Raw genomic sequence first — 18,833 nt, forward strand, 5'->3', positions numbered from 1 at the left:
TCTGAGAATAGTGTAACGGTAAATTAACACTGGCATCCAGCCACAACACAGTGTGCTTTTTCCAGCATGCTGGTAAGTAGCTTGCTTGCTAAAAGTCACAGTTGACAAGGATTATGTATCATTCTGCTTCAGCTATTTTACAGTTTGTAAACAAAGCCATATGATGCGCTCATGTGATGACTTTTCAGGTTTTACATATTTAAATGAGTTAAGATTATAAGACTACCATAGGTGTTTGACATTTCCAGCTTTACGTGATGTTGTATAAAGCTGGTAGTAAATCCTGCCTCCTGGATCCACGTGTTTTACATGGTGGGGGGCAGTAACTTTATGTTCAACTTTGTCAACGTACCAGCTCGTCATTTTTCATCATTGGGTCAACCTACTATTAACTGGTTTAATCCAAATATCAGCGCATTTTCACTGTTCGCAACCGTTTAAATTGCATTCAAACAGCCATTGATAAAATGCAATTGTGTCCTTAGCTTATGCCTGCCCGTACCATAACCCCACCGTCACCATGTTCACAATGTTGACATCAGCAAACCGCTCACCCACACGCCATGCGGCCCGGTATAGTTGAAACCCGGATTCATCTGTGAAGAGCATACTTCTCCAGCGTGCCAGTGGATATCGAAGGTGAGCATTTCCCCATTGAAGTGGGTTTACGACACCAAACTGCAGTCAGATTAAGACCCTGGTGAGGACGACGAGCATGCAGATGAGCTTCCATGAGACAGTTTCTGACCGTTTGTGCCGACATTATTCGGGTGTGCAAACCCACCGTTTCATCAGCTGTCCGGGTGGCTGGTCTCAGACAATCCCGCAGGAGAAGAAGCTGTATGTGGAGGTCCTGGACGGACGTGGTTACACATGGTATGCGGTTGTGAGGCCTGTTGGACGTACTGTCAAATTCTCTAAAACCACATTGGAGGTGGCTTTTTGCAGAGAAATGACCATTCAATTCTCTGGCAACAGCTCTGGTTGACATTCCTGCAGTCAGCATGCCAATTGCATGCTCCCTCAACTTGAGACATCTGTGGCATTGTGTTGTGACAATTGCACATTTTTTGTGGCCTTTTATTGTCCCCAGCACAAGGTGCACCTGTGTAATGATTATGCTGTTTAATCAACTTCTTGATATGCCACACCTGTCAGGTGGATGAATTATCTTGGCAAAGGAGAAATGCTCACTAACAGGGATTTGAGAGGAATAAACCCTTTGTACATATGGAACATTTCTGGGATCTTTTATTTCAACTCATGAAACATGGGACCAACACTTTACATGTTGCGTTTTATATTTTTGTGTATATATAAAACACAGGGATATCACCTTTTTGACTGCACTGGGCCTTTAACCATGGGGTGAGGCACTAAACAAGAAGACAATGGATGGCAGTGTAACACTATGCAAAGCGTTATATTACAGTAGATTGCACAGCAGCAAAATTAACTGCTGCACCACATTCTGTTAAACACAGCTATTTAGCTATGCTGCTGTTTTACCTGCTGAGAAAACTGCAAATAAGTTTGACAATGAATGCATTATGAGTAGAGCTCACCACATGACTAATGCAAAAATGGCATGTGGATATAGACTGCATTCCATCAAGTCACATTGCTATTTAGTGTAGGAGACCATATTGGTACACACTGCTAAGTGACAGATTAGCTGGAGGTTTGCAAGAGCACCTTTGTGGCCCATCAGTAGCAAGTTGAGCGCTCATTCCAAGGCTATGTCTGTTTTAGGCTGTTCCTCTGAATCCGTTAGCGTGTGATTTTGTACATTTCTCTGCATTGGGTGGTGTTTATGTAAGGCGTTGCCATGGCAAGGAGCTGGTCCTCCGCAGTATTGGCTGGGCCCAGTGTTTCATCTGCGGTCCTGCCTGTTATGGTCGGTTGCCATGGGGATGGGCTGGTCGTTCTGCAGCTAGAGCCATTAACCTATTGGATTTGGCTCATACACTCTGTCAGGCTAGTGAACTGGAGGGGAGCCCTGGGAATGTGTCAGGCAGGTGATGTAAGGCAGGAAGCAGTTGGGGATACAAGTAGAGGAGTGATGTTCTAGCCAGTTTAGTAAGATGGCGAGAGAGATCTAGGCATTTTTGATGAATGTGTTATTTTGTTTATTCCTCAGGTCTGTCCATCAGCCACCCTCTGTCCCCCCTGCGATCATGGAGGCCCAAGCAGGGGAGGAGCCAGGCCCAAGTGGTTTGGCTCCTGCATCGCCTGACTCCGCCCCCAGCCCACATAGCGAGGCAGTGACCAATGAGCTGCAAGAGTTGTCGCTGCAGCCTGCCCCCAACCAGCTGCCCCTGAGAGACAGGAAAAACGGTGAGTGCCCGTTCTGATTCCAGGCAACTGCTATCAAGCCATATTTTTACAGACATGAGGAAAATAGGAGTGTGTGTGTGTAGGCAATAAAGTTTAAACATGGGGGCTACTCTCTCCTTTTCAAATCAAATCAAAGTTTATTTGTCACGTGCGCAGAATACAACAGGTGTAGACCTGACAGTGAAGTGCTTACTTACAGGCCCTTAACCAACAGTGCAATTTTTAAGTAAAAAATAAGTATTAGGTGTACAATAGATAAGGAAATAAAAAACAACAGTATAAAGACAGTGAATAATAACAGTAGAGAGGCTATATACAGTAGCGAGGCTATATACAGTAGCGAGGCTATATACAGTAGAGAGGCTATATACAGGCACCGGTTTGTCGGGCTAATTGAGGTAGTATGTACATGTAGGCATGGTTAAAGTGGCTATTAATATATGATAAACAGAGTAGCAGTAGCGTAAAAGATCGGGTGGTGGGACACAATGCAGATAGTCCGGGTAGCCAATGTGCGGGGGTACCGATTAGTCGGGCTAATTGAGGTACAGTACATTAATGTATAGTTAAAGTGACTATGCATATTTGATAAACAGAGAGTAGCGCAGCGTAAAAGAGGGTTTGGGGGGTGCCATTTGATTACCTGTTCAGAAGTCTTATGAATTGGGGGTAAAAGTTGTTGAGAAGCCTTTTGGTTCACGGATTACAATTCTGAGCAACACAGTCAGCAGAACTGGAATCATTGAAAAGCACTTTATTCCACCAAATCACACTAGCATCCTAAACCACAAGCATCTCAGCGAAGGGGAGCTGTGAGACAAGCAAATGTTAAAAAGAGCAGCATGCTCTCATGAGCAATACAAGTCTGAGTTAATCGTGTTCACTTTTTCCACTCATCTCACCCTTTCCACTCATGCGATCATCAGATGCTGTGTGAGTTTACATAGTTAACATTTTATTACCGCAGCCAAAGCAGCAAACTGCAGCTCTAACTTTGTGTTATCCCCGAGCGTACATGCCCATGCTCAGTGTTGTAGTAGTGAACTGCATGTAGTTCAACTAGTCATTTAACGCCATTTTGCAGTAGCTTGGTGGTAGTTGAATGCAATTCCTAACTTTTTTTTGGCCTTGAGGCTAGCTACTTTACTTTTTTAGCTAAAAGATAATATTATTTTTTTAACCTTTTATTTAACTAGGCAAGTCAGTTAAGAACAAATTCTTATTTTCAGTGGGTTAACTGCCTGTTCAGGGGCAGAATGACAGATTTGTACCTTGTCAGCTCAGGGATTTGAACTTGCAATCTTTCGGTTACTAGTCCAATGCTCTAACCACCTGGCAATTTCCTTTTTATTTTTTGGCATCAGTCTAATTCTCACTTGAAACACAGTTTGTGTGTTTAATAGGCTAAAAACATTGTTAACTTCTTGCAATTTGTCGTCTGATATTTCAGATTTAGATATTATTATTTATCACAAAGTACTTTGGATGAAATTAACCTCTTGTTCAACGTAACTTTAGTTCAGTAAACTATATTTTTCTTAGGGGTAGCTTTAATGTAGCTTATCTTCTTCCAGTGTGAAGTAATTGGTAGCTTGGTAAACTATATTTTCAGAGTAGCTTCCCCAACACTGCACATGCTCAGTTATTTTAGGATTTTAGAGGTTACATACTTGTCCCAATATTTCACTGAAGTGCAGGCAGCTCAACATGACTGTTTATTGACAAAGTTGGCCCGGGTCCAACCACTTTGCTAAGGAATAGGCCTTAGAGATCAAGTGTGTAGTGGTTGTCGAGGTACTGCACTCACACCCAGACCGCAGTTGTAATTCAAAACACAGCAGGGCTCGACACTGCTGCCCTGACACTGTGCTCTACTCCACTCTGATCTCCATCTTGCTCTGTGACTGAATGTTCACCAATGGATCGCATGCTAATATGGGTGTCAGTGTACGTTTGCCGATAAGCAAGCACACATAGGCTCCATTATGAGTGAGCATGCTCTGCACGTATAGTCTGGTGTTCTGACAGGTGAGGAGTGTGAAGTGTCTGTAGGGAGTCAGGGTCGTGTTTAATAGGTCACGGCACACCACAGATAAACCTTTCCTAATGGGAGGCAGACATCTGTGCTCTTAATGAACTAGTTCAGCTAGTTCTTCCACGTTTAAAAATGGTTTGTCTCCTCCTGACACTGTTCCACACAGAGCACGGAGTTGATTCTCAGCATAGACACTGGACGTCTGTTGTTTTTGATTTTTTTTATTGATTACCCGAAACCTACAATATACTTGCAGTGAAGCCGCTCAACAACTACATCATACCAGTCATCCAACAGACTCCCATTCAGAGCGACACATAGAAGTATCCAGGGTCAATGCCCTGCTCACAGGCACGTTGATAGATCTCCCACTAGGCCAAAAGAAAACGTGAACCCGAACCCTCCAAGACGTCTGTTTCCTTGGAAACAGAAATGTCTTCCTGGTGTTTATCTGAAACATGCTCGAGGAGCCTTACGTAGCAGAGAATAATTAAGCGATTGATTGATGTGTGTTTTTCTATAATTGTATGAGTGGGATAATTGCAGCCGACAGTTATGTTCTCGACGTAGATGTATCCTCAATTCCTTATCTGTTCATATTTTGATATGTTGACACATATCAAGGCTGTCAAACGAGAGAAGGAGGAACAGAGATTAATTGAAGGGGATGACTGGAAGGGAGGAAACGAGGGGAACGAGGGGCAGCAAAGAGAGATGAGATCAAGAGGCATTTAAAGTCCACTGCTATTTAAAGTCCACTGTCCACTGCTATGAGTCTAAATGTGTGTTTTTTCCCAACTGTGAAACATTAGTGGAAAAACTTGACACCTGAACCATATAGCTGACCTCATGTACCGTGAATGTGATTGACCAGGAATAGGGGACGTGGTGCACGTGACAGTAAGGATGACTGCACGAAGAGTTCATAAGAGTTTAATCAACCTGAAGTCCTATGTCCCCTACTTGTTCTTTCATCTCTGGCCCTGAACACATGCTGCCAGATGTACACAGCAGCTGGATTGAACATTGTGGACCACTAAAACTATCAGTGTTTGGGATGATACACGCTGCCATCTTGTGGCTGACAGAAACACTTTAACTGGCCATACAGCATTGGAGGAAGGACAGGGAACTGAAGTACTGTGGCACATTACATGGACATTTGCATGTATGCAACATGTCCTATGTATCAGGAGATGAGGTTCATTTTCAAAGCTTGGAAGTTCTCTTAATGTAATCAAAATGTATTTTTCAGTGTTAACTTGGGTTTTTATGTGTTCAAATGCACTGAGGATATTGAACAGGTTCTAGATCTTTAACACAAGATATGTGTGGAGTCAGGTTGTGTGTGTGCAGGGATATCTGTGAGTAACCCTAGCCGCCGTCTGCACCAGTGAAGGGTAGCTGGATATAGCCCCCATAGCCAGCTGGCCTACTATTTAAAACAGTCAGCCCGAGGGGAAGGCTTGGTGGGGGGGTGCTCACATTCTGGAGCCCAGGCCCAGAGAGAAGGATTTAATTTGAGACTTGTTTACCCCACACCCTTCCTCCTGAGTAAGACCTCGATGAAGAGGTGTGAAGGCAGCAGCAGTAACTGTTTGAATGGGGACTCAATCTTGTTTCAAGCACAGAAGGCCCACCAGATACTGAGACGCCATAGCCCAGTTTCCCAAAAGCATATTAAGTTCATGGTTAGAACCTTCGTAGTAGCATGGTTAGATTTCCAAGCTGTTTCCCAAAAGCCTTGTTACTAAAGTTGCACCTCTTTATTTATCGACGGCCTCATACCACTCTTAACAGCTAATTGCGTCGTTAGATGCATTTGTTGCCCTTCTGCTTCACTTTATACACAGATCTCCGCTAAACATAGAAACAATATGTTTATCTGTCTCTGTGACCGCAGATAACATCGGAACAAAGTTGACTACAAATACAAAGTTGCCAGTGTTTTTGTAATTGTTACAAACAAGTGAAGGATAAAATGATGCTTCAAATGAACACTGAGATGCATACAGTATAGGCTCTAGGGCTATATATTGAAATCGTATCGAGTTCTATTTACAGTAGCTAATTGTAGGCTACTTTTTGTCATTTTTGACTCAACATATTTTGATGTGTAACAATGTGCGCGATTATATGCCCAAACTGATTTAGTGCATTGTTATCGGGTTAGCATTAGAATAAGCCGCCTCATTATTTGCAGCCATAATGTGGTAATAAATCTCTCTAGGAGCTGACCCATCGTCAGTATTGTGAAATAATTCGAATGTTATGGTAAGATTTGAATGGAGAAAGCTGATCTGAGAGCAGCGCTGCCGTTCTTTCAATCCTATCAGTATTGCCACATGCTCCAACGACACACTTAGCGAATGTTCTATCTCTGTGGTGTTTTGGGAAACTCATGTTAGATCTTCTGCCGTTGTAGAGATTCATCGTTAAAACACTCATTAGTCTAATTTCCATCGCTATCGGGAAACCGGACCCAAGCCGGTATCAGATACCCTAGTGGTTTCCTCTTGGTCTTGGAATAGGAGGTACCCTGATTACACGCAGTGAATGATGACAATTATCCGTGTCTGTTACCTCTGGCTCTGAAGATCATAATTTCTCCTCAGCGATGTCCTAGCACTTCCATTTAAAGACCCCCCCCCCCAAGACCGCTTCTAGGAGATGTGATTATTTTACCTCCCTGTCTGAGGGTGCTTGGTCACACCAAACCTGCAGGCTAAATGCATCTTCTGGGGCTGGATATGAAACAGCTGGTAGGTGAACTAACCCTGCTGGGACTACCAGAGGTCAACTCTATATACAGTTTCCTCCTTTCAGAAGTCATAAGGCTTCAGTACTTTATAACCATGTACAGTAGGATCGGCAAGTAGCCTCACAGAAGAGTTTTTTTTCTCTAGCTATTTCGTGTTTTTCTCTAGCTATATCAGCAAGGAATTGATTGGATTGTTTGGCAATAGTGGGAATTGGTTTGCATTTAGTACCGGGCTATGGGCTGATTTTGACCCTAGATTCTTAACTTACAGTTCATTTGACCTTGACCATGTATATTTCCGAACATAAACATCACTGATCTAGTAGTCAGAGGATGCCCACAGGGAGCTCTCTTTCAGTCTGATTAACATGGATTATTACCAATTTCACTGAAACAGCAGAATGCAACTTTAGGTATTTTGGATATGCTTAGAGCCCCTGTGAGTTATTAACTTTTCCTATCAACAGTATTTATGGCTGACATAAACACACATAAACACACACACACACACACGAAAGAAGGATTATCCCTGCAAGCATATGGTTGGTGCCTTATCTGCAGCAAGGGGGATCAGTCTTGATTCATTTTCCCCTTCCTTGTCAAAGTGAGCTTTGCCTGAGGATTGTGCACCCTGATTCCAGTGTCACACACACACACACACACACACACACACACACACACACACACACACACACACAGTTTGTGGGCATCTGTAAATAGTCTCTTATGTTCACCTTTATTGTGGCCGGCTCTCTAAAGCTAGGCCATTACACAAATCTGTTCTAAAACACAAAGTGAATGCCAATAATAATCAACAAGCGCTTCCCTAGGGATTTCCTCTACCTCACATAGTTCTTTGTTATGACCCCCAGGCTACTTCCCAACTTTATTTTAGCTCACCTGATCCACCATTTAATTGAATACAAATGGTAACTTTGGCAGTACACACAGCTGTAGGATACATTTCTGTTTTTAAATGTCTGTTTTGGCAGGTGTTTGTACTTCATCTTTAGAAAATGATTTTAAGGCTTTGATTAGCATTGATGTTTTAATGAGAAGTGGCAGACCAAAACGTGTTTCACATTTTAATGTTCTAACTCTCTGTCACTGTCTAGCAAATGTTTTGCTTACGAAAGTCGAACGGTGAAGACCGAAACCGTTAAAGACCCAGTCTTGGCTTTGGGACAACACATGTTTCTGTTTGGGGATCTGTGTGGTGGCAGTTTCTTCTCTGGGGCCATTATGCTGTTTGCCTACATCAGGGTACTGTGTGGGGCCATTATGCTGTCCTCCTACATCAGGGTACTGTGTGGGGCCATTATGCTGTCCTCCTACATCAGGGTACTGTGTGGGGCCATTATGTTGTCTGCCTACATCAGGGGTACTTGAGAAATGGTAATCTCCTAGGGGGCAAAGGTCCGGATGGATATTGTCATTTATCGGCGTTGTAACAAACCCCCACCTCTCAACCCACATGACCCCAAACCCTCTTGTTCACAACCCTCTTGTTGGCGTAAAGAAAATCTTGCAGTTTTAAAGCTAATTTCCCACAATTCTACACATTTTGCATGGGGCAGAGCATTTTATTTTGTTGCTGTTTAAAGCAAATGTTCTACAATTCTACAAATGTTTCCATGTCTTATGTGTGTTTTATATGATACCAGGGGTCAAAGCTTGACCTACTTCCAAAAAATAAACTCTGCAAAAAAAGAAACGTTCATTTTTCAGGACCCTGTCTTTCAAAGATATTAGTAAAACTCCAAATAACTTCACAGATCTTCATTGTGAAGGGTTTAAACACTGTTTCCCATCAATGAACCATAAACAATTAATGAACAAGCACCTTAATGGTCGTTAAGACACTAACAGTTTAGACGGTAGGCAATTAAGGTCACAGTTATGAAAACTTAGGACACTAAAGAGGCCTTTCTACTGACTCTGAAAAACACCAAAAGAAAGATGCCCAGGGTCCCTGCTCATCTGCGTGACGTGCCTTAAGCATGCTGCAAGGAGGCATGAGGACTGCAGATGTGGCCAGGGCCATAAATTGCAATGTCTGTACTGTGAGACGCCTAAGACAGGGAGACAGGACGGACAGCTGATCATCCTCTCAGTGGCAGACCACGTGTAACAACACCTGCACAGGATCGGTACATCCGAGCATCACACCTGCGGGACAGGTACAGGATGGCAAGATACACCAGGAACGAACAATCCCTCCATCAGTGCTCAGACTGTCCGCAATAGGCTGAGAGAGGCTGGACTGAGGGCTTGTAGGCCTGTTGTAAGACAGGTCCTCACCAGAGCTTGAGCTTGTTGTCATTGCAGGCAATTTCAATGATGTGCGTTACAGGGAAGACATCCTCCTCCCTCATCTGGTACCCTTCCTGCAGGCTCATCCTGACATGACCCTCCAGCATGACAATGCCACCAGCCATACTGCTCGTTCTGTGAGTGATTTCCTGCAAGACAGGAATGTCAGTGTTCTGCCATGGCTAGCGAAGAACTCGGATCTCAATCCCATTGAGCACGTCTGGGACCTGTTGGATCGGAAGGTGAGGACTAGGGCCATTTCCCACCAGAAATGTCCTGGAACTTGCAGGTGGAATAGTGGGGTAACATCTCACAGCAAGAACTTGCAAATCTGGTGCAGTCCATGAGGAGGAGATGCTCTGCAGTACTTAATGCAGCTGGTGGCCACACCAGATACTGACTGTTACTTTTGATTTTGCCCCCCCCCCCTTTGTTCAGGGACACATTATTCCATTTCTGTTAGTCACGTCTGTGGAACTTGTTCAGTTTATGTCTTGTTGAATCTTATGTTCAAACAAATATTTACACATTAAGTTTGCTGAAAATAAACGCAGTTGACAGTGAGAGGACGTTTCTTTTCTGTTTTTTGCTGAGTTTATATTTATTTATTTTGTAGGCTGGACCACGGCCTGTATTGACCCCGTTCTGGGACCGGATCCAGACCGCAGTCCACCAGTTGAATATGGGGCATCTAGATTGTGCACAAAGCTCACAGGTGTGCACTCTTATGTTGGCACTAATGAGCAGAGGTCCCAGGTGCCAAGGGGGAAGTATTTGATTGTGGTTAGGAGGAAAAGGTTTAGCTGAAGTGTGTCGGTGTCTGTCAATGGCGGAGTGAGTGGGTGCAGCAACAGCTGTGACGGTGCTTGATCAAGGATTCACAGGCATTTGACACACACTCACAGACCCACACACTCACCTCACTCACTCGTCTGGCTGCAGTAGATACTGGCTCTTGAAACTCATAGCAGCTGTACATTTCCACGTTCTACATTTCTTTTTTCCATCTTTTTAATTTGGTTTTGTTTTTTCAATGAGATTTGGGCATTTTTCTGAACTATTTGGAACTTTGTTTGCTAAAAAACAAGAGAAAGAGGAGAAGTCAGCGAGAACACAGTTGTGTATAGAGCACTTTATATGGACTTTTGGAAAACTTCAATCTTCTCATGATTTTAGTCATTTGCACAAGGACCATTTCTATTCTAATGCTCTTATTTTGGTCCGTCGGGCGACATCCTGCATTAATATATTTAGCAGAATCTCTGTGACTTTTCCAGGCGATATCACACACCTGATAATACATATTGACTGGACTGTATTGGACAGAACTGAACAGAGAATTCTATTTTTGTTACATTTGAATGTTTTTGGACATTATTTGATGGGACCACAGTCTTTCAGTAATACCTATTTATTGTTTTGAACCTGATCACCATGCTGGACACCAACCCGTCCCTTCACACAGACCCCACCTCTTTTGGGCACCCTCCAATCAGCAACAGCATGGATAAGCAACGCATACGATTGGAGTTAGAACGCCGGGCTTGTCAGAGCCTGAGGGAAGGTGGGATTCATATTACGCACACATACACACAAAAATCTTTATAATAAGAGATGTGGAAGATATGGTTTCGTTGATATCTTTGTTTGTATATATTTTGAAACATAGCATCATTATGGAGAATTATTATCCTTACTCTTCCTTACTTGGCTTTTGTTTCATAGCTCTCCACAAAACACACCCAGCTTTACAGTTGAGTTTTTCTCAGTGAATCGTGTGCATTGAGTTGTGCTGCTCAGGCCGGCTGAGTGGGTGTCTGGTGTCTTCTGGGCTGCTGGTCAGGTACTAAGTTGACCGTCTGGCCCCGGTACAGATGGGGCAGCGCCAGGACTCTGTGCCCAGTGGACAATGCTCAGGCACCTGTGGGTGCTGCCAGGGCCATGACACCAACTGAGTTGGAGCGAGAAGCCTGAAGAGACTTAGTCGTGACACACTGAGAATCTCTTACTGACTTTTAGAGAAACATAAATGTGCTGTGAGGCAGATACGCTGGCCCACTGAGTTAAGGTGAGGAATACTGAGACTGATGAAGATACTGTGGTGTTTAGTGTGACACACAGAGACTGGTTTAGATACTAAGACATAGATGGACGCTGGGGGGAAAACGGGGACAGGCTTGAGACACTGAGATGGACTTGGAACCATTGAGACAGACTGTGATTTACCGAGAGGTTATTTGCACCGAGACGTACAGTCTTTCAGAGACAGTGTATGATGCAGTAACCCAAAGGCACCTGCCTTGGCAGCCAGTTTGACTTCACAGAGTTTCAGAGGTGGACAGCATACCTTGGCCCTGATTGAGGAGGGTGTCTGTTCACATGTGTCCCCTCATTCAGCCAGGCCCAAGCCCAGGCCTTAGATTTCTGCTTCGGAGCAGTTTGAGTGTCGGGTGATTTACAGTAATATTCCATGTAACTCAACAGGCTGGGCCGGGCAGAGAGATAGAGTTCCCAGATATTACAGTGTGGTACACAAATAGAAACCAGCAGGGAGAGGATGGGTTTCATCTCAGGGTTGGGATGGAGGGATGGCAAGGTTTTGGAAATATTCTCAAACAAGTAAACGATTGAATAGGCGATTGTAGAAAAAGTGCACAGGAAGTTTTGAAGTGACGCACAGAGAACGGTAACAATACATAAATTGAGCACAAAGGGAGTTATGGAGAGGGACAGGTGGTAGGAAAATGTAATGTTCTCGTTTACATCACATTAAGTAAGGTACAGAGAACGGTAATGAATTCCAATTGTGGCATTTCAGAGTGAGCATTTGCCTAGAAAATATTCTGCACCTGGCATCATACCCCTGTCGGTCCTTGGCACAACCAACAAACCATCTGCCACTGGAAGAGTGTCTGTTATTGTGCCCCCCCCCCCCGGGACTATTGGGAGTGCTACGTCAAGCGCCCATATAAGAGAGAAGAGGATGATTTGGCTCAGGCGGCGACAGCCAGGACTGTCAGAAATGTTGACGCTGGTCAGAGATGTGAAAAACCGTGGAGGCTGAGCTCAGAGAGACTGAGACCATGAGAAAGAAGTCCCACATTACCCACACTGATCTCACTCTGACCTATTAGTCAGTATGCTTCCCTGTGGTTCAGGCAGCAGACCAGCTACAAACACAACTACATCAGGAGGTGCACACAAGCATCACTTTGTGTACAGTACAATGGACTGGTCCAACAATCATACTCTCACACATGAACACCAGACCACATACTGTATGGCTATGTAGTATACTGTAACAGCTTAACTTCCCCTCACATGTACAGTATCACATCTCTAATTTCATGAAAACCACTTATGCGTGTACTGAGATGTCGTTTTACTTTACCTCACATCTGACAGGAATCACTTACATGAGTCCACTCAGCTCGCTGTGGCTGAAGTGTAAACACGGGATAGCAATGATGATGTGATGCAGAGAACATGGTCTCCATCACTAGCTTTCTGTGTTCCTTCTATAGGCTTGGTCCAGCTGAGATTAGGCAGCTGTTAGCAAGACACATTTATTCATGTCATATACATTTAGTCAGTACAGAAGTATTACCATTTATCTGTACATATACTCCTCTCAATATAACACCTCATTCTATTTTGAATTGTGAGTGGTGAATGTGGGCCTCCTCTCTGCATTAGCATTGTTCAAGCCATGCGGAAGTGTCACTCTATCTCTCTCTGTGTGGTAGAAGTTGTCAAAACGCGACAACCCGGCTGCTGTTTGAGTGTAGAAACAGGAAGCGTGTGTGTGTGACAGGGACCATCTGCCCGCTATTTCTCCTCCCTGCCTCTGATGATAACCTCTGTATCGGCTGTCAGACGACTCTGGGAGGACAGAGGAGAGAGCGAGGGCCAGAAGAGCAGTGAGTAGGGTACTCTTCAACTATTGGCTTCAACCTCCCAGAAAGATGCACTATATTAATTTACAACACGGCTGTAACCGGCCTTGTATTTCCTCTCAAGGAGAAGAGAACGGAAACTGACTGTAGGGCGTTTGGGCTTTCACTATTGGTTGTTGCCCTTGCTGGTTCTGTCTGTAGTGTACTCACCTGACCTCTTGCTGTCCCTCTTATGCAGTGCTCCAGCTCAAACTCCAGCAGAGACGGACCCGTGAGGAGCTGGTCAGCCAGGGGATCATGCCACGTAAGTAACTCTCTCCCATCCGTCAAACTACCTCATCCCCAAACCAATCTCCCCTTCCTCTAGCTGCTACCTCACCTCATTAGCTTGCTTTTCAAAGTGAATGGATAGTTTGTTGACCTAACCTCACGCCCATAAGAATCAGTAAAGCTACTCCATTGTAGTCACCTCACTTGTTTCATAACAGGCACTTAATATACAACAGTATAGTGTCTTACATGGCTTTCAATGCTTTGCTTCATGTTCTAAGGTTCTAGAGATACTGATGATTATGCATGTGGTTAAATCGTCTTTTTTTCTGAGAAATGTCATTGTCAGTCTCCAAAGCAAAGTGCGTCGAGCTCCTTCCTCTGCTTCTGACTTTTGAATTCTAAACTCATTCAGTGTGTACTGGGGTCTGTATGTTTAATTCATTGCCACATTTAATTTTGAGCTGTTACACTTGTTCTGTTCATTGCACAGTCGATGAATGTTTACATTGCTAAGATAGACTTCCTCTCTGTTTCACACGAGTTAGTTCCAGGAACCTTTTTTTTTAAAAACCAATTTACATCCCCTAACTATATTTAGTACAATATCAGAATGCCCCACAGAACACATTCTGTTTGTTGTAAAATGCATGAAATTTGGTGTCAACATAGTAAATACAGAGGACCTGTTCTATGCCCAGATATATGATTCAACTCATTGTTTGTGAACTACAGCCCTTTCTGTATTGTACTATGGACACATGGGGTTACTGTTTTTTTTTTACACATTTCATGAATAAAGTCATGTAAATATGTTCAAATGATCAAATCTTAAAAGTTGTATAGATTGCCTAGACCTTATATTAGGGATGCACAATATATCGGTGAACATATCGCAATCGGCCGATATTAGCTAAGAATGCCGGTATTGGCCGATGTCTAGTTTAACGCCCGATGTACAAAACCGATATCAAAGCTGACGTGCATACCTATATAACGAAGGAACATGAAGTAATGACGCCATGTGAAATTTGGCGCTACACATGCAACACAGCATTCCTAAACTAGCCCACAATGTCTGCTGTGTGGAGCGAGTAGTCAAGTAGTCATTTGAAAGAGTAACAAATTGAAGGCGAAATCCATTCAAACCAAGACAATGGAATTCATTGCCCTTGACAATCAATCGTTCTCTGTCGTGGGTGTGTTTTTGGCTTTCGCCGCCTAGTCAAGCACCGGTTAACACGACCAAGTGCGCTATTTTTCAGATGTTGCCCTACCGGAGTTACACCGTAATAGCGTCACTGCTATTAGCTTCACAACATGCATACTATGGAACGCCATTTGGGTCTTTGCATGTCAAAAAAGATAGTAGCACCGTCAAAGCTGCACAAAAAAGTCAGCAAACACCTGACCACGAACTATGTATTTACAATACCGCGTTGGTAATAACGCATCATTTGTTTGACCGCAACTTCTTGGGTAGCTAGCTTTAGCTTGGTAAATAGCTTGCACCAATACAACCAGCCTGAAAACAATGACCAGTAAAAACTGCAATCATTTTCATTATTCTTAGCAATGATTTAGGAATCCTTGTGAGTAGGTTTTAGCTAGGTTGCCACTTTCTTGTTCACCTATTGAAATTGAACTTCAGTTCTTGAAAATAAATAAATAGCTAGCCAGCTACTTAACCCTGTTGCCCAAAGCTAACGTTATAAGCAGCCAGCTAGCTTCATCTGGTTAGTGAGGATTGACCTGACCGGGTTATGTGTTGTGAAGCTAGCCACAATAAGGACTAGGCATAATAGTGGAATTTGCAGTTTGCCTTCAAAATAAAAGTATGTCATTGACAGTGATGCAAATTAATACAAGTAGTAGAATTATTCCTTTTATTTTGAAGGCTAACCGCAAAGTCCACTTTTGTGGCTAATCCTTATGTGGCTAGCTTCACATAGATGGGTCCGACGACCATTAATCAAATAATAACTGTCTTATAAATTAGTTATTTTAGATGATGACACATATAGTTAGTTAGCTAACTATAGCTACTGAAACAGGTTGTTGTGTTATTTGACATGTATCTTTTTGACACGCATAGACCCAAACGGCGTTCCATAGAATCCCAATCACAGCCGGATGTGATACAGCCTGGATTCAAACCAGGGACTGTAGTGACGCCTCTTGCACTGAGATGCAGTGCCTTAGACAGCTGTGTCCATGTGTGTGTGTGTGAACTATTTAACTGTACTGAAATGCTTAAAAGGCAGCAAAAAACATTTAAATCTATATCGTTTTTTTTTTTTTTTTTTTTTTTGCAAGGAAAATATTGGATATCGGAATCGGCCAAAAATGTAATATTGGTGCATCACATATTGATATATACAGTGGGGCAAAAAAGTATTTAGTCAGCCACCAATTGTGCAAGTTCTCCCACTTAAAAAGATGAGAGAGGCCTGTAATTTTCATCATATCTACACTTCAACTATGACAGACAAAATGAGAAAACAAAATCCAGAAAATCACATTGTAGGATTTTTAATGAATTTATTTGCAAATTATGGTGGAAAATAAGTATTTGGTCAATAACAAAAGTTTCTCAATACTTTGTTATATACCCTTTGTTGCCAATGACAGAGGTCAAATGTTTTCTGTAAGTCTTCACAAGGTTTTCACACACTGTTGCTGGTATTTTGGCCCATTCCTCCATGCAGATCTCCTCTAGAGCAGTGATGTTTTGGGGCTGTTGCTTGGCAACCTGGACTTTCAACTCCCTCCAAATATTTTCTATGGGGTTGAGATCTGGAGACTGGCTAGGCCACTCCAGGACCTTGAAATGCTTCTTACGAAGCCACTCCTTCGTTGCCCGGGCGGTGTGTTTGGGATCATTGTCATGCTGAAAGACCTAGCCACGTTTAATCTTCAATGCCCTTGCTGATGGAAGGAGGTTTGCACTCAAAATCTAATGATACACGGCCCCATTCATTCTTTCCTTTACACGGATCAGTCGTCCTGGTCCCTTTGCAGAAAAACAGCCCCAAAGCATGATGTTTCCACCCCCATGCTTCACAGTAGGTATGGTGTTCTTTGGATGCAACTCGGCATTCTTTGTCCTCCAAACACAACGAGTTGAGTTTTTACCAAAAAGTTATATTTTGGTTTCATCTGACCATACGACATCCTCCCAATCTTCTTCTGGATCATCCAAATGCTCTCTAGCAAACTTCAGACGGGCCTGGACATGTACTGGCTTAAGCAGGGGGACACGTCTGGCACAGCAGGATTTGAGTCCCTGGCGGCGTAGTGTGTTACTGATGGTAGGCTTTGTTACTTTGGTCCCAGCTCTCTGCAGGTCCTTCACTAGGTCCCCCCGTGTGGTTCTGGGATTTTTGCTCACCATTCTTGTGATCATTTTGACCCCACGGGGTGAGATCTTGCATGGAGCCCCAGATCGAGGGAGATTATCATTGGTCTTGTATGTCTTCCATTTCCTAATAATTGCTCCCACAGTTGATTTCTTCAAACCAAGCTGCTTACCTATTGCAGATTCAGACTTCCCAGCCTGGTGCAGGTCTACAATTTTGTTTATGGTGTCCTTTGACAGCTCTTTGGTCTTGGCCATAGTGGAGTTTGGAGTGTGACTGTTTGAGGTTGTGGACAGGTGTCTTTTATACTGATAACAAGTTCAAACAGGTGCCATTAATACAGGTAACGAGTGGAGGACAGAGGAGCCTCTTAAAGAAGAAATCACACACTGTTGCTGGTATTTTGGCCCATTCCTCCATGCAGATCTCAGGTCTGTGAGAGCCAGAAATCTTGCTTGTTTGTTATTGACCAAATACTTATTTTCCACCATAATTTGCAAATAAATTAATTAAAAATCCTACAATGTGATTTTTTTTTTTTCATTTTGTCTGTCATAGTTGAAGTGTACCTATGATGAAAATTACAGGCCTCTCTCATCTTTTTAAGTGGGAGAACTTGCACAATTGGTGGCTGACTAAATACTTTTTTGCCCCACTGTATTATATACACACTGAACAAAAATACACTATATATACAAAAATCAAATCAAATCAAATTTATTTATATAGCCCTTCGTACATCAGCTGATATCTGAAAGTGCTGTACAGAAACCCAGCCTAAAACCCCAAACAGCAAGCAATGCAGGTGTAGAAGCACGGTGGCTAGGAAAAACTCCCTAGAAAGGCCAAAACCTAGGAAGAAACCTAGAGAGGAACCAGGCTATGTGGGGTGGCCAGTCCTCTTCTGGCTGTGCCGGGTGGAGATTATAACAGAACATGGCCAAGATGTTCAAATGTTCATAAATGACCAGCATGGTCGTATAATAATGAGGCAGAACAGTTGAAACTGGAGCAGCAGCACGGTCAGGTGGACTGGGGACAGCAACGAGTCATCATGTCAGGTAGTCCTGGGGCATGGTCCTAGGGCTCAGGTCCTCCGAGAGAGAGAGAGAGAGAGAGAGAGAGAGAGAGAATTAGAGAATGCACACTTAGATTCACACAGGACACCGAATAGGACAGGAGAGGTACTCCAGATATAACAAACTGACCCTAGCCCCCCGACACATTAACTACTGCAGCATAACAGCATATTGACGAATACGCTGATTCGGTGTGCGAGTTCATTAGAACGTGCGTTGAAGATGTTGTTCCCATAGCAATGATTAAAACATTCCCTAACCAGAAACCGTGGATTGATGGCAGCATTCGTGTGAAACTGAAAGCGCGAACCACTGCTTTTAATCAGGGCAAGGTGTCTGGTAACATGACCGAATACAAACAGTGCAGCTATTCTCTCCGCAAGGCTATCAAACAAGCTAAGCGTCAGTACAGAGACAAAGTAGAATCTCAATTCAACGGCTCAGACACAAGAGGCATGTGGCAGGGTCTACAGTCAATCACGGACTACAGGAAGAAATCCAGCCCAGTCACGGACCAGGATGTCTTGCTCCCAGGCAGACTAAATAACTTTTTTGCCCGCTTTGAGGACAATACAGTGCCACTGACACGGCCTGCAACGAAAACATGCGGTCTCTCCTTCACTGCAGCCAAGGTGAGTAAGACATTTAAACGTGTTAACCCTCGCAAGGCTGCAGGCCCAGACGGCATCCCCAGCCGCGCCCTCAGAGCATGCGCAGACCAGCTGGCCGGTGTGTTTACGGACATATTCAATCAATCCCTATACCAGTCTGCTGTTCCCACAT

At 43.5% G+C, this 18,833-nt stretch overlaps 1 protein-coding gene across 7 annotated transcripts in view; it reads left to right on the forward strand.

Annotated features, from left to right (window-relative positions):
- LOC112225755 (myocardin-related transcription factor B) overlaps positions 1-18,833 on the forward strand; it is a 54,491-nt gene that overhangs the window by 8,701 nt on the left and 26,957 nt on the right. For 4 of the 7 annotated variants that reach the window (XM_042307144.1, XM_042307143.1, XM_042307147.1 and 1 more), the window contains exons 3-4: positions 2,141-2,337; positions 13,581-13,646. In XM_042307144.1, coding sequence (XP_042163078.1) covers positions 2,178-2,337; positions 13,581-13,646 — 226 coding nt within the window. In that variant the 5' untranslated portion in view covers positions 2,141-2,177. Of the gene's footprint in view, positions 1-2,140; positions 2,338-10,351; positions 11,011-13,220; positions 13,376-13,580; positions 13,647-18,833 lie in introns of those variants that run through there. The other 3 variants (XM_042307146.1, XM_042307148.1, XM_042307149.1) reach the window with 3 other exon arrangements.

Source organism: Oncorhynchus tshawytscha, linkage group LG27 (assembly GCF_018296145.1).
Source record: "Oncorhynchus tshawytscha isolate Ot180627B linkage group LG27, Otsh_v2.0, whole genome shotgun sequence".
Lineage (NCBI taxonomy): Eukaryota > Metazoa > Chordata > Actinopteri > Salmoniformes > Salmonidae > Oncorhynchus > Oncorhynchus tshawytscha.